Here is an 11999-nt window from a genome sequence, read left to right as displayed (position 1 = left end):
ACTACAGAGCATCCCTTTAAGACAGACTGGGGCGGGGGGAAGGAAAGCGGCATCCGAGCGATCCAGGCCACAAAGGGAGATGGCAGGCGGTCAAGTCGGCGCTGACGTTGCCTGGTATAAATCAGAGGGGTGGCAGCTGGGTGCTGCTTGCAGGGAGCACGGGCGCGAGGGACCGTGGTGGGACGTGGAGGTGGGGAGGGAGAGGTGTGTCTGGTGCTGCAGGTTTATATAAGGGAGGCTTCTTCCATCTCTGGAGCAGGTAAAAAAGGGGAGGACGAAGCAGGGCCTCGACGAGTTCCAGGAGAGCCCGAGAGGATCCGAGCGCCGTTCCCTGGCTGCTGCTGCTGCTGCTGCAGGTAAATAACATGTGGGCATCAAAGCGAAGGCTGCACAGTGGCAGGGAGCGGTGGTGGCAGTGTCACGCTCTGGAAGGACACGTGTACTGTGTGCTGCCTGCTTTAGCCTGAGATTTTGCTGTGCACCAAGCTCCGAGTCGTTCTGTCGCCTCCTAATTAAATTTATATTAGTATTCGGTACATCACGACCTTGGTGTTAGCTTGTTCTAATCACCTGAGCTTCAGCTTATCGCTTTGGCAAGTCAGACCAAACAAGGACAATCCTCAGCTGCTTCCCGTGGCAAAGACCCTCACCAAAGCCCGTGTAACTTTTCCCCTGAGGAGTACAGCAATGACAGCAGCTTAACCATCACTTCAGGGCAAAGCAGGCGGGCTTCCTTCCGTGTGTGTGAGCACACAGAATATTTTGGGCCAGTACAAAGGAGCAGGAAAGGGCTTTTATTGACCCACACTCGAAGTCTCCCCACGTGTGTGGACATGACCACGGTCCTGCTGCCCCAGGCTGGAGCAGAGTCTTCTTGAGCTCAATGAAGAGTAGAGGAGGGATTTTCCTCTCGACCTCATCCCTTGCAAGGACACCGGGGTCACTCCTTAGAGGCTTTTCCCCCTCCTCCCTCTGTCTCCCTTTCCAGCAGGGGAATCTTCCGGCGGTGACGATGCTGAAGCTTTTTGGAATCCTCTTTTTCTGTGGCCTCCTCTCGCCCTCTCGGGAAGTCCTGTCTGGTCTGTCCTGCGCCGTCAGCCCGGGGGCACTGCAGAAAGGTAACCAGAGAACGTGAGTTACGGCCGGGGGAAAGCTCTGTGGAGCCAGGACGTGCAGCAAAACCTCCCCTTCAGTTTACAGCTCCTCAGGGCTGCAGGCTTTGCTCGGAGCTCCTGCCACCATCGCTGCGTCCATGGGTCAGGGAGGTCTCCCTGCTCCAGAGCTGGGGCGCGTTTCAGCACCAAAGAGCCATGGAACTTCGGGGCTGGATCTGGATTATCTCCCCTTAGCTCTCATTCCACGCTGGAGCAGCCGGTGTTCGGCAAACAGCGCTGGGAAGCTCGGCAGCTGTGTCAATGTTTGCGATGCTCCGGCAAAAAACCAGATACTTGTTTCGAGGTGCTGCTGTCAAACAAAGACAGAAAGAAACAAACACCCTTTAGAAGGGCAAAGCGAGCTGCGAGTGAAGCCACGGCCACTGTCACTGCTGCTGACATCCGCACTGTCAGCTCTGAGTCAGGGGGCTGGGATGCTCTCCTCTGCTGCTCCTCCTGGCTAAGTCACTGGGGGTGGCTTTGGTGTCACCTCCCATCCCCGGGGTGATTTGGCTGCGCTGAAGCAGCTGATGACTTGAGGAGTTCTGGGGAGCGATGGGGCTTTGTGCGTGATGCCTTTGCCACGACAGACCTGACTGAGTGGGGAGAGGTCCCTGCTGCAGGTGCTGGTCCTCACATACAGATGTTTTCCAGTTCTCTCCGATGCCATACTGCAGAACGGGCTCCTCCAGCAGCACCTGCAGGGCCTCGTGCTCCCAAACATCATGGGTGAAGGGGGTCTGCTGAGCTCTCCCACCAGCATCACAGGGTAAGTGATGGCACCTTCAGCCCCCATTCTGAAGCAGCAAAAGCTGAGCTGCAGTTGGCACAATTGGCCCAAGAACTTATCCTTGTTTGATGTTGATACTGAGATTCTGACCCCATGAAGGCCCTCTGTGTGGTAGCAAGGTGGGTGGTGAAGCACGCTGCAGGTTAGGGCTGCAGAATGACGACTCTGCTGCTGCTGTTGGTATCAGGGACACTTGACAGCACGGGAGAGGGGAGAAGGGGCTACAAAGAGAAGGTTACTGCTCTGGGAAGCTGGCTTCCACCCCGGTCTGCCGCTGGGCTGCCTTCTCTTGGCTCTCAGCTGCAGTCTCTCACCCTGGAGCTGGTGTCTCTTGCTTACACCGCTCGTGCCTCCAGCAGAGGTGGCTGCGGGCTGCGGGTTCCTCGGTGGGCGCAGCTGCTCAGCATGGAAGATGCTTTCCGTGTGTGCAGCCTGCGCTCTTGTTCGCAGCCTGCACCTCGTCCAGGTCCGGCTGCCCAAGCTGTCGGTGGTGCTGCTGCCAGGGATCGGCGTCCAGCTCAGCATCGCAGCCAAGCTGGAGCTCGGCGGCAACTGGTGAGAGCAGACAAACCCCAGCCCCTGGCCTTCCTGGCGGGCAACACGCTGCACCTTCCTTGGGTTTGTGTCTTACCTGTAATGAGGCCACGGAGCAGAAAAGGCACTGCGAAGTGCTTTGTGCCATTTGGACTGAGGTGCAGTTTGTTGCTCTCTGCTTCGCCGAGTTTCTCTGGTTAGAGGCCAGGAGCTGAAATCTGTTCAACCCGTGCTCTGGTTTCAGCTTGGTTGGCCTCCTTTCAGAACTAATCGATGTCTTTGTGGATGTGAACATTACCGCAAACATTAAGTGCACGAATTTCGAGTCGGGCACAGTGCAGGTGGTCATTGAAGACTGCCTCTGCATCCTTGGTGCCATAAGGATCAAGCTCCTCTCTGGGTAAGTGCTGCGGGTTTATGTTTTCCATTGCGTGCAGCCCTCTTTATCCAGTGATCTAAGCAGTCTGCCAGGACGCAGCCGGTGCTGAGCTGATGCAGGGCCAGGCCTCGGGGAAGTGACTTCTTTCCCGTTGCCAAAGCCGGTTGCTTCAGTGGAACTGGCAGGAAATGTGCTGGTTGGAAGATGAGGGTTAATTTGCTCTGCTTGCCCGGGGAGGTTTTAAGATCCAAACATGAGGCTTGGTGCCTCTTCCAACGTGTTTTCTTCAGACATAACCAGTGAGTTGCTATCCAGCGGGCAGGAATAACAGGGCAGGGAGTGTTCCAGGAGAACAGCACAGTCGCCTGCCCTGGTTTCATGCTCTGGCCTTGGCTGCTGCCACAGAAAGATGCTGAGCATATGGACCTTGGGCCTGACTGCTGCGGGCATGGGTAATTCCATGCAAATGCCCCATCTCTTGCTCAGTGTTTATGGAATTCCTGGCAGAAGGAATTTACTGACTCGTGTATTGATGGATGCAGCAGTAAATTGATCATGGGAAATACTTTCTTTTATTGCCTTTGAATGACTCACTTTTCGGGTCCATTGAATTTCTCCTAATTAATTTTTGCATTATGCATTACGTTTCCGTCAGCAGCCGCTTGGAAGAGCCTGCGTAAGTGAACCGAGAATGGGGCTCACCCGCTCTGGGGGCTGTATCTTGAGTCTGAGCAGGATTAAAGTGATGCTGCGCAGGAGGCTGAGCTCCCTGTGGGGCGAGGGGGAGTGTGGGTGTACACGGGTGGCTTCATGGCAGCTCCTCAGATGTGTCTGTAGGCAGAACTGGGGCATCAATAACGAGGTGTGTTATGAGTTCCTGCTGTCTGTGGCTTGCCAAGTGCGCTGCTGCGTGTTCTAACCCAACAGCCCAGAAATATATCGATTACCAAAAGTAAATGGCTCTGTGCTGCCTGCAGGCACCACCCATCCCAGAGTGATCTATTTAGCAGCAGCAGTGAAACGTTACACAGAAGATTTCTCCTCTTGTTACTCCACAGCAAACGGTTCATTTCCAGTAACTCACATGCAGATGTTTCATAACGGCCCCACCTTCCCCTATCTGAAATCCCAGAGGGACACAGCCCAACTCGGGTGACACTGGAGAGGCTCAACCCTTTCCCGCACCCCCAGTGCTGAATAAAGCCCAATTCTCCCCTGGGTGGAATGAGCAGCCCCTTTCCCTCCTGCCTCCTGCCCAGCGCCTGCTCCTGCCAGTGTTAGCTGCAGCAGTGCTCCGGAGAGGATGGCCGAGGATGCAGCAGGGTGAAATGAAGGCTGGAGACCCTTGCGCTGGGCTGGTAGTGACTGGAAATGTTTTCTCTTTCCTTCCCAGCTTACTCTCCCTGTCAGTGAATGAGATCGTGCTCAAGCAGCTGACAGCCACTCTGCCCGCTTTGGTAAGCCCGGAGATTGCCCTCCTTTCACAGCTGAAATGTGGGAACAGCAGCAGGAAGCTGCAGCAGCTCTGTGCTGTTTTCCCACATCACCAGCGTGTGCTGCTGGGCCAGGATGCCCATGACCAGACCAAAGCAGCCCCCTCTGATGTGGTACCAGAGCTCCAGGGATGCTGCACTGCCCCCAAGTCCTCCACAGCAGCCCAGCTGCTGCCTAATGCCGCACAGCACTGTTCCCCATGGGATTTAGGTTGAAAGGAGTGGGTCGGATCAGGCTGGGGGGGTGGGAGGGGGCAGTGGCTGAGCCGTCGCATTTCTGCTTTGTGTGCAGCTGTGTCCAGTGGTTGACATCGTGGTGAACCTGGTGAACATCCAGCTCCTGGGCACTCTCAACGGTGTGTTTCTGGTGGAGGATGGGTGCTGCTTCCCCGTGCTCCCTGCACTCCTGCAGTGGGAAGTGTGCTTTCCCACAGCAGTGCATCAGGGAGGATGCACATCCGTAAGCGCAGCAGGAGGAGCTGTGCTGCTTCAGGACTGTTGAGCCTTGAGTTCACACCTGAGCAGCCCAAGTGACCTGCTCGCCCCTTGGCCCCCTTTAAGCCATGTTTTCCATCACTCTTGGATTTAGCTTCTCTTTGCTCCTCTGGGGCTGCGTTCTAAAGGCAGATCCCACAAAGCTGGATTTGGAGCATCCCCCAGCAGTGAATGCTCGGAGCCGGGTTGTGGGTGTGGGGTCTGCCTTGGGGCAGGGTTTGTGCTGCCCATTCCCTGGTGGTGTGAGGACCCTTCTCCCCGTGCAGCGGTGATCCCGGTCGGCACGGCAGGAACCATTCACTACCAGCTCGCCAGCCTCCCCTTCACCTCCGGCTCGTTCCTGGGCCTGGATTTAGACGTAAGTTAAAGGACCCTGGGAGGTGCCCGTTCACCTCATCCCATGGGAGCTGCCCTTTTCCAGTGCAACCACCTGCAGCAGCTGCTAATGACTTGCTTAGATCCTTATCTAAATCACCATTAAGTGACTGCTGTGCTTTTCTTCAAGCCTTCTCTTGCTCTGTTCACAAACTCATCCCGAGGCTGCTTGTAACTGTTGGGACAAGCTGTTTCCATCCTCTCCCTCGCCTTGCCTGCGGACTGGGTGTCACTGTTTTTGCCTTCGCTATTCGGTCTCTGCTCTGGGTGAATGCTAAACCAAGCTAACGGATGTATTCTTTACCTCTGCCTCACCGGCAGGGAAAAACAGCAGCAGGAACCAAACAGGACTTTCAAACAGGAGAGCTTAAAGAAAGTGGCTAGTGAGAAGCACCTGGGACACAAACAGAGCAGAAGAGCAAGGGCTGGTAACGAACACTGCACAGGCAGTGCTGCTGCTCTTGCTTTAGTGCAGGTCCTTCACTGGGATTAGCCTTTGCCTCCACCACCCCATGTGCTCAGAGCCGGTCTCCTGAGCAAGCAGTTGGTGTGGGTGCAAGTTTGCTGTAGGTCCGAGGCTGGCTCATGTCTGGCTGGGTGCTGGAGGTGGGGAAGGCTGGGCTGGACCCCAGCTGGCAGCCCCGTCACCATCGCGTGCTCTTGGAGACCTCAGGGGGGAGCTGAAGCAGTGAGCTGTGATTTGGGCAGTCTGTTGTTAGCTAAAAGGCCCCAGTCATGCACCCTGCTCTTCATCAGCTCCTTGCATCTGGGAAACACAGAGGGAATTGCTCTGAGTCCAATGCTCTCCTAAGCTGAGGCTCTTTGAGCTGATGCAGGCGCTGCACTGTCCATCTCAAGGACTGGATGTGCCTCATGGCTCTGGAGATTCGGTTTAATGTCCCTGTCACCTCTCTCCACAGGGTGCAGTGAAGCAGGTGGGAGGCAGCATCATCCCCCATGACTCGTCCCCCTCTGCCTTGCCTCCGCTGCTGGACAAGCTCCTGGTGCTGGGGCTGCGCCAGAGCTTCCTCAACGCGGTCCTGTCCCTCCTGGTCCGGATACCCCCACAGACCTTCACCTGCACCCCTGAAATCGTGAGTGTGGCAGCACCCGGGGAGGTGACAAGGGACACGCTGCAGCCTCGGCTGGGGAGCAGGAGCTGCTTTGCCTGCCCATGACCTGCCCATGCAGCTGGGGAGCGATGGGGAAGGTGGAGGGCTCAGGGGCTGTGTGTGACTGAGCTTCCTGGGGCTTCCCTTGGGACAGTGAGGGAGGGAGAGCTGGAACCATCCCCAGGAGCACAAACAGGGCTGGGAAGAGGGGCACCAGCGGGAGAGGGGTGGTCCTGGCAGGGTGGGATCAATGAAATCAGCTGGAGAATTCACTGGGGCTGCTTGTGCTTCTGTCCCCACAGTTCTCCAGTGCTGGCAACCTGCAGAAAGCCATCGCCACCCTGCTCCCCACGGGGGTGAGTGCCTTCTGCTGCTGCCAGGCTCTGTGTGGACCTCGCCAGGTCCAAGCACATCCAAGTGATGAACCTGGATGTGCCAGGCTCCCGTCTCCTGCTCCCCTCCTGGCCATGGTGGGCTCAAGGCTGCCCCATTGCTCTTCCCACGTCCGCACTGCAAGCGGTGCCGACCCGTGCTGCTGGGCCTCTTTGCTCGGTACATGGGGCTTGTCCAAGGTCTGTGTGACCTTGGGGGAGACCCCACAGAGTTTTGGGGGGTGCGGGCAGCCACCCCCATGTGTCCCCGGTCCCCACAGTGCTCTGCCTGCCGTGGCACCAGCCCTCTGAGCATTAGGCTGACGCTGGCTGGGAGCCCGCTCATCCTCTTGGAAGATAGGAAAGCCACCGTTGAGCTTTCGGTGCTGGTTCAGGTGTTCGTCAGGCGTTCAGATGGACCCATCCTCAACGTCCTGCTGCTGAAGGCTGTGAGTGCATGGAAACCCCTCAGACCGGTGTCATCGGCAGCTGGCCGGGGGCTGGCAGCAGGGATGGGGACATCCCTGGGGGCTGAGCCTCTTCCCTCTCTGCTTGCAGGATCTCGGTCTAAATGTCCACGTGTCGATTGCTGGTGGCCGGCTGGTGCTGGGGCTGTCCCTGGGCAGGTAAGGCTGTCCCTGGGTGGGTAAGGCTGTCCCTGGGTGGGTAAGGCTGTCCCTGGGTGGGTAAGGCTGTCCCTGGGGGGGTAAGGCTGTCCCCACAGGCTTTCAGGCAATGTTACAGCAGCTGGAAAGTTTTAGGGACTGGAGGTAATGTCTGTGTCAGTTTTATAACAAGGAGAAATGAGGTAACCTGAAGAACTGTGAGGCTGTCAGCTTGACTTTGATCCTGGGCAGTATTTCGCAGTGTCTGACATGGGACAGGAGTGATAAAGGAGGAAAGGAAAGTGCTGTCATTAATGGCAGTCAGGGTATGATTAAAGATTGGAAAGCATTCCTTCAAGTGTGAGGTTTGAGGATTTCAAGCCATTTAGCTTGTCAAAGAGCTAGATTTAGAAGCAAAATTGGCATAGCTTGCATGCAGCGATACGAGAACAGAAATGCATCAAAGAGCTTTTAATTCAATAGACAAAGGTATAACAAGATTCAGCAGAAGCAGAAAAGAGAAATTCAGAGTGGAGATAAAGCATACATTTTAGCTATGGAGGAAGTTGTGGTGGCAGTGATGGATTAGGAGCGGCAGCAAGTTCTCCAGAGCTCATGGTCTTGCCATCCAGGCAGGATGCTGCTTCTGGAAGCTTTCTGTCCGCTAACAGGAGCTGACTCCTTCCAAAGGTCAGTAGCTGCGGGAGAGGGCCGGGGAGGGCAGGAGCCACGGGTGCCCTGCCTCGGCGCCGCTTCATTTACAGGCAGATAACAGTTAGGTTCAGCTTTTCTTTCCCTGTTTTCTCCCCTCGCTTGCAAGGGTGGCACCGCTGCTGTTTGTGTCACCTACTGACCCTGCTGGGCATGCCCCAGCCATGCCTCACAGGGTCCCTCGCCCGTGGGTTGATGCTGCTCTGGAGGTGGCAGGGCTCTTGCCGCGACCTCCAGCAGGTGCCGCAGTGTCTGACGTGCCCAATGCTTCCTTTCCCCGCAGCACTTCCCTCTCCTTGGAGTCCTCTGAAGTTGGCATCAGGAACGTAAGTGTCGCACCAGCCCGGGCCGAGCGCTGCGCGAGTGGCTGTGGGGAAGGAGGGATGGAGGCGCGTGGTCGCTGGTGCTGCTGTAACCTCTTCTGGCTGTGATGGATTACAGCTGCTGCTGGTCTCAGTTGTTTGCTGCTCTGTTTTGTGGCTCTTGGCAATTCTTTTTCTGCTGCTTTTTTTCCCCTTCTGCCTCTTCTAATGATGCAAATGTGAAACCTGAAGTCTGTTTTTCCTCCCCTCTATGGGCAACGCTTACACGGAGCTCCAGCGGGAGTTTCACCTGGAATAAGGTTTCCCAAAGGAAGCACCAAACTCAAATCAAGGAAGAATAGTTTTGCTTTAAAGGAAAGAGGGCGCTTTGTCCTTCAGCTGTGTCAGTGGGAAGGGATCTCCAGCCCCAGGGCCGGCACCCAGCCACAGACTGGGCTGTGCTCGCTGCTGTCCTGTGCCAGGCAGGGCTGCTCACACGCTTCTCCCTTCTCTGGTGCAGATCTCGAGCCTGAGGCCCCACTGCAGCAGTCTGCTGGCCGAGACCTTAGTGCCCCTCATCAACGGTGGGTGACCGGGAGAGCTGGAACACCGGGAGGGCTCCGGCCGGGTGCTGGGAAGGAGGGGAGAGGGGATGTGCACGTGGCAGCAGAGCTGAAGCGATCAGACATCGGCGATCCCGTTTTAAGGCTGCAGTTAAATTCCCAGCCTTATTCTTGCACCTTCCCACACAGCTTCATCCAAAGGGCCCTGGTATCAGTGACAGGGAACATAAGGAAAACCAGAGCATGGCGGGGATGGGGGCTGTGGTCCATGCATCCCAAGTGGTTTTGTCACGGGTGGGAGCTGGGCTCGTCCCTGCGGTGCGATGTAAGGACCTGTCTGTCCCCTGCAGGTGCTCTGGGCATCGGGATCCCTCTGCCAAACGTGCTGGGCATTCCCTTAATAAAAGTGGACATCCAGATCCTAGCGGTGAGTGCTCTCCTCCTGCCTGTGCTGGTGCAGGTCACCGGGGCTGCTCCCACCCTGCCGGAGGCGTTGGGTGAGCAAGAGCCTTCCAGTGCCCCCAAAGGGCGCTGCTCCCTCGGTACAAATCCGAGGCGAGGGTTTCCGCGAGCCGGTTTCCAGCTCACCGGGCGCTGCCGCTGCGCTGTCGGGAGCCAGCATCCCGCATCCCTGGCAGCGGGGTGCTGACGTGGTTGTGTCGCTCCTTGCACCTCCTCAGGGCCTGCTGGTGATCCTGGTGTGAGCTGGGCAGGCGAGGCACCGGGGGCTCTGCCGGGGCAGAGGGGAAGGAGGAAGCGCGGATGGAGCCCGGAGCCCAGCGTTACCAGCCTTTCTGCGCTAAACTTCAGGATTCCTGATGACATTTAGGACACTTTACAGTTCATTGGCCTGCGAGCACTGAGGTGCTCCCATGAGCCAAACCCCCATAGGCCACTCCGTGTGCGGATGCTTATTTAGAGGAAGGAGCAGGGTTTGGGTGGCAGTTCCAGCAGGGCCGTGGGATGCTGCAGCAGACGTGTTAAATCTGTCCTGAAGGAAAACTGCTCTTGATATAATGAAGAGGGAACTTGCTGCATGTGGGTCTCGGAGGAAATGTCACCGTCCCCATGCGGAAGGAAACTTGTAGCTCCCAATAAACATCCCTACTTTTGTAGTGCTGGAATGAGGTTCTGCTTTCTGATGCCTCTCAGGGAGAGCATCCGTCCTGCCTCCAGCTTTGGGGTCTGGTTCCTTTGTGACCACTGAGGTTTTGGGCCTTGGTTTGAAAACTTTCCACTCAGAACAGAACCCACTTGGGTTTCCAGTGGCTGCTCCTGGCCAGGTCAGCCCCGCACACGTGCTAACCTGCCAGGAGTCCGAATGGAACTGGATGTCCACAGGTCGTGAAGCGTTTCCTAATGGAATCGGAAGGGAAAACTTCATTACCTGCTCCCTGGGCAGCGCGGTCGCACCAGAGCACACCCATGTCCCTGCAGCAGCCCGCGCCTGCTCGGACAGATGTGAGCCAGTTGCTCCCTGCACGTCACGCAGAGAAGAACGCGGGCACTTGGGATTTCAGGGTAGAAAAGAAATAAATCCAGGTCTCCAACGGCCTCTCAAGCACTTTTCCCCAGCACTAGATGTTGTTAGCAGCGTGTTGTTTATTGCTGGTGTTCCCAAAGCTGGTGGTGGTGTGTCACTGTCAGAGCGTGGAAGAGGTCCAGCGCTGGTCAGGTAATGGACAGGGACAAAGCCCTGGTCTGTGCTCCTGCCTAAAGGTAAGAACAGTTCAGTATCTGCTGGGTCACGGCCCTCAGCACCTTGTCCTGTCCCTGGGCAGCAGGGATGCTCCTGTGCGGTGAGGGAGCTCCCTGCCTGAGCAGCACCAGCAGCAGCTGAAACACACGGTGAGGAGCTGCAGCAAAGGGAGGTGTGAGCACAAGTGAACCATCAGGACCCTTGGACCCTGCTGCCTGTGCTCTGTGGCACTGCTGTGCCCATGGAGCTGGCTGAGCGGGGCTCTGGGGGCTCCGTGACCCCGTCACCAGCGGGCAGGATGAGCAGCTCCACTGACCTGCACCAACTCCATTGTGCCACCTCAGGGCTGCTGCACTGATCGCGCTTGGCTTCTCCATCCATCCTCTCTGCCCTCGGGTCAGCATTAAGGGCTCTGTTTGTCCAAGGTTGTTCTGGCTCCCGAGCAAACACCTCCCGCACGGTGAGTGAAGTTCAGCACCTTCTTGTGCAGTTTTAGCCAGCACTTCTGTGCACTCGGGTTTGCTGCAGGGGATTCGTTCTGCTGCTACACAATAACCTGGGTCCTGTCGCTGTCCCAGGGGGCTGTTTGACTCGAGACAGACAAAGCAGAGGGAAGCAGGTAACGAGAGCTCAGTGCAGAGCTGGGGCAGGGCCTGCATGAGCCTGGGGTCACAGAGCAGCGGGAAAGTCATTTTGAGCATCTGGAAATGGCTTTTCCTGCCAGGGCCTGGCTTCCAGTGTGCCATTTATTGTACAGGGCTCAGTGGGAAGGAGCAGAGGAAAGGGCAGCACCTTCTGAAATGTGTAAATCTAATGTCCCGAATTGCTGCTGGGTCCAGGAGGAAATCCAGAGCAGGAAAGGGCAAGTCCAAATCGATAAGGACTGGGGTGATCCTGTCCACAGTGGAAAAACCTCTAAGCAGTGGTTTTCCATCATGCTGGCACCTGATGAGCTGGAATATCACCTTATGGATGAGCAGTGGGAATGGGGTGTGCCAGGCTGGCTGCTCTGCCCAAGCTCCCGGATCTCTTGGGGCTCTGGGATCTCCAGCTCTTGCTCCAGGAGTATCCCTGGTGAAGCTTCACACCTCTGGGGCTGGTGAAGGGGCTCGTCTCTGTTCCTCAATGGCTGAGCCGTTGGCTGTTGCATCCATGCCCCTCTGGCCGTGCACTGCCTGGTGGCTCTTCCTGTGGGACCCCGGGGCAGCACCCAGGAAAATGATGGATTTGGTTAGCGCCAAGCACAGCACCACGACCCCCTTGTCTGTGGTGCTCTTCCAGGTGAACCCAAAGCAGGTGCTGGGAGCACAGTGCCCCCCTTCTGCAGGTGCTGCTGTGCTGGAGGCTCAGTGAACTGGGGGGACAAGCGGAGGACCCAGCTCTCCAGTGAAACCCAGCTCTGCCCCACACCTGCGG

The 11999-nt window shown here is 57.0% G+C and overlaps 1 protein-coding gene across 1 annotated transcript; it reads left to right on the top strand.

The window, feature by feature from the left end:
• The first annotated feature begins 993 nt into the window (after window positions 1–993).
• Window positions 994–9616, top strand: LOC133262582 (BPI fold-containing family B member 4-like). The gene is made up of 15 exons (XM_061441892.1): window positions 994–1118; window positions 1809–1923; window positions 2395–2499; window positions 2723–2878; window positions 4251–4314; window positions 4643–4706; window positions 5112–5203; window positions 6141–6314; window positions 6635–6688; window positions 6985–7152; window positions 7262–7329; window positions 8303–8345; window positions 8842–8905; window positions 9235–9311; window positions 9565–9616. Exons 1-15 carry the CDS (start codon window positions 1013–1015, stop codon window positions 9586–9588), a joined length of 1374 nt encoding a protein of 457 aa, XP_061297876.1. The 5' UTR covers window positions 994–1012; the 3' UTR covers window positions 9589–9616.
• The last annotated feature ends 2383 nt before the right edge of the window (window positions 9617–11999 follow it).

The sequence above is a fragment of the Pezoporus flaviventris genome, unplaced genomic scaffold, assembly GCF_033815535.1.
Source record: "Pezoporus flaviventris isolate CSIRO_AGI_PZ_B2104156 unplaced genomic scaffold, CSIRO_AGI_Pfla_v1 ptg000213l, whole genome shotgun sequence".
Classification (NCBI taxonomy): domain Eukaryota; kingdom Metazoa; phylum Chordata; class Aves; order Psittaciformes; family Psittacidae; genus Pezoporus; species Pezoporus flaviventris.
Note: the sequence above shows the minus strand (reverse complement) of the source record. Positions and strands in the feature narration are given on the sequence as shown.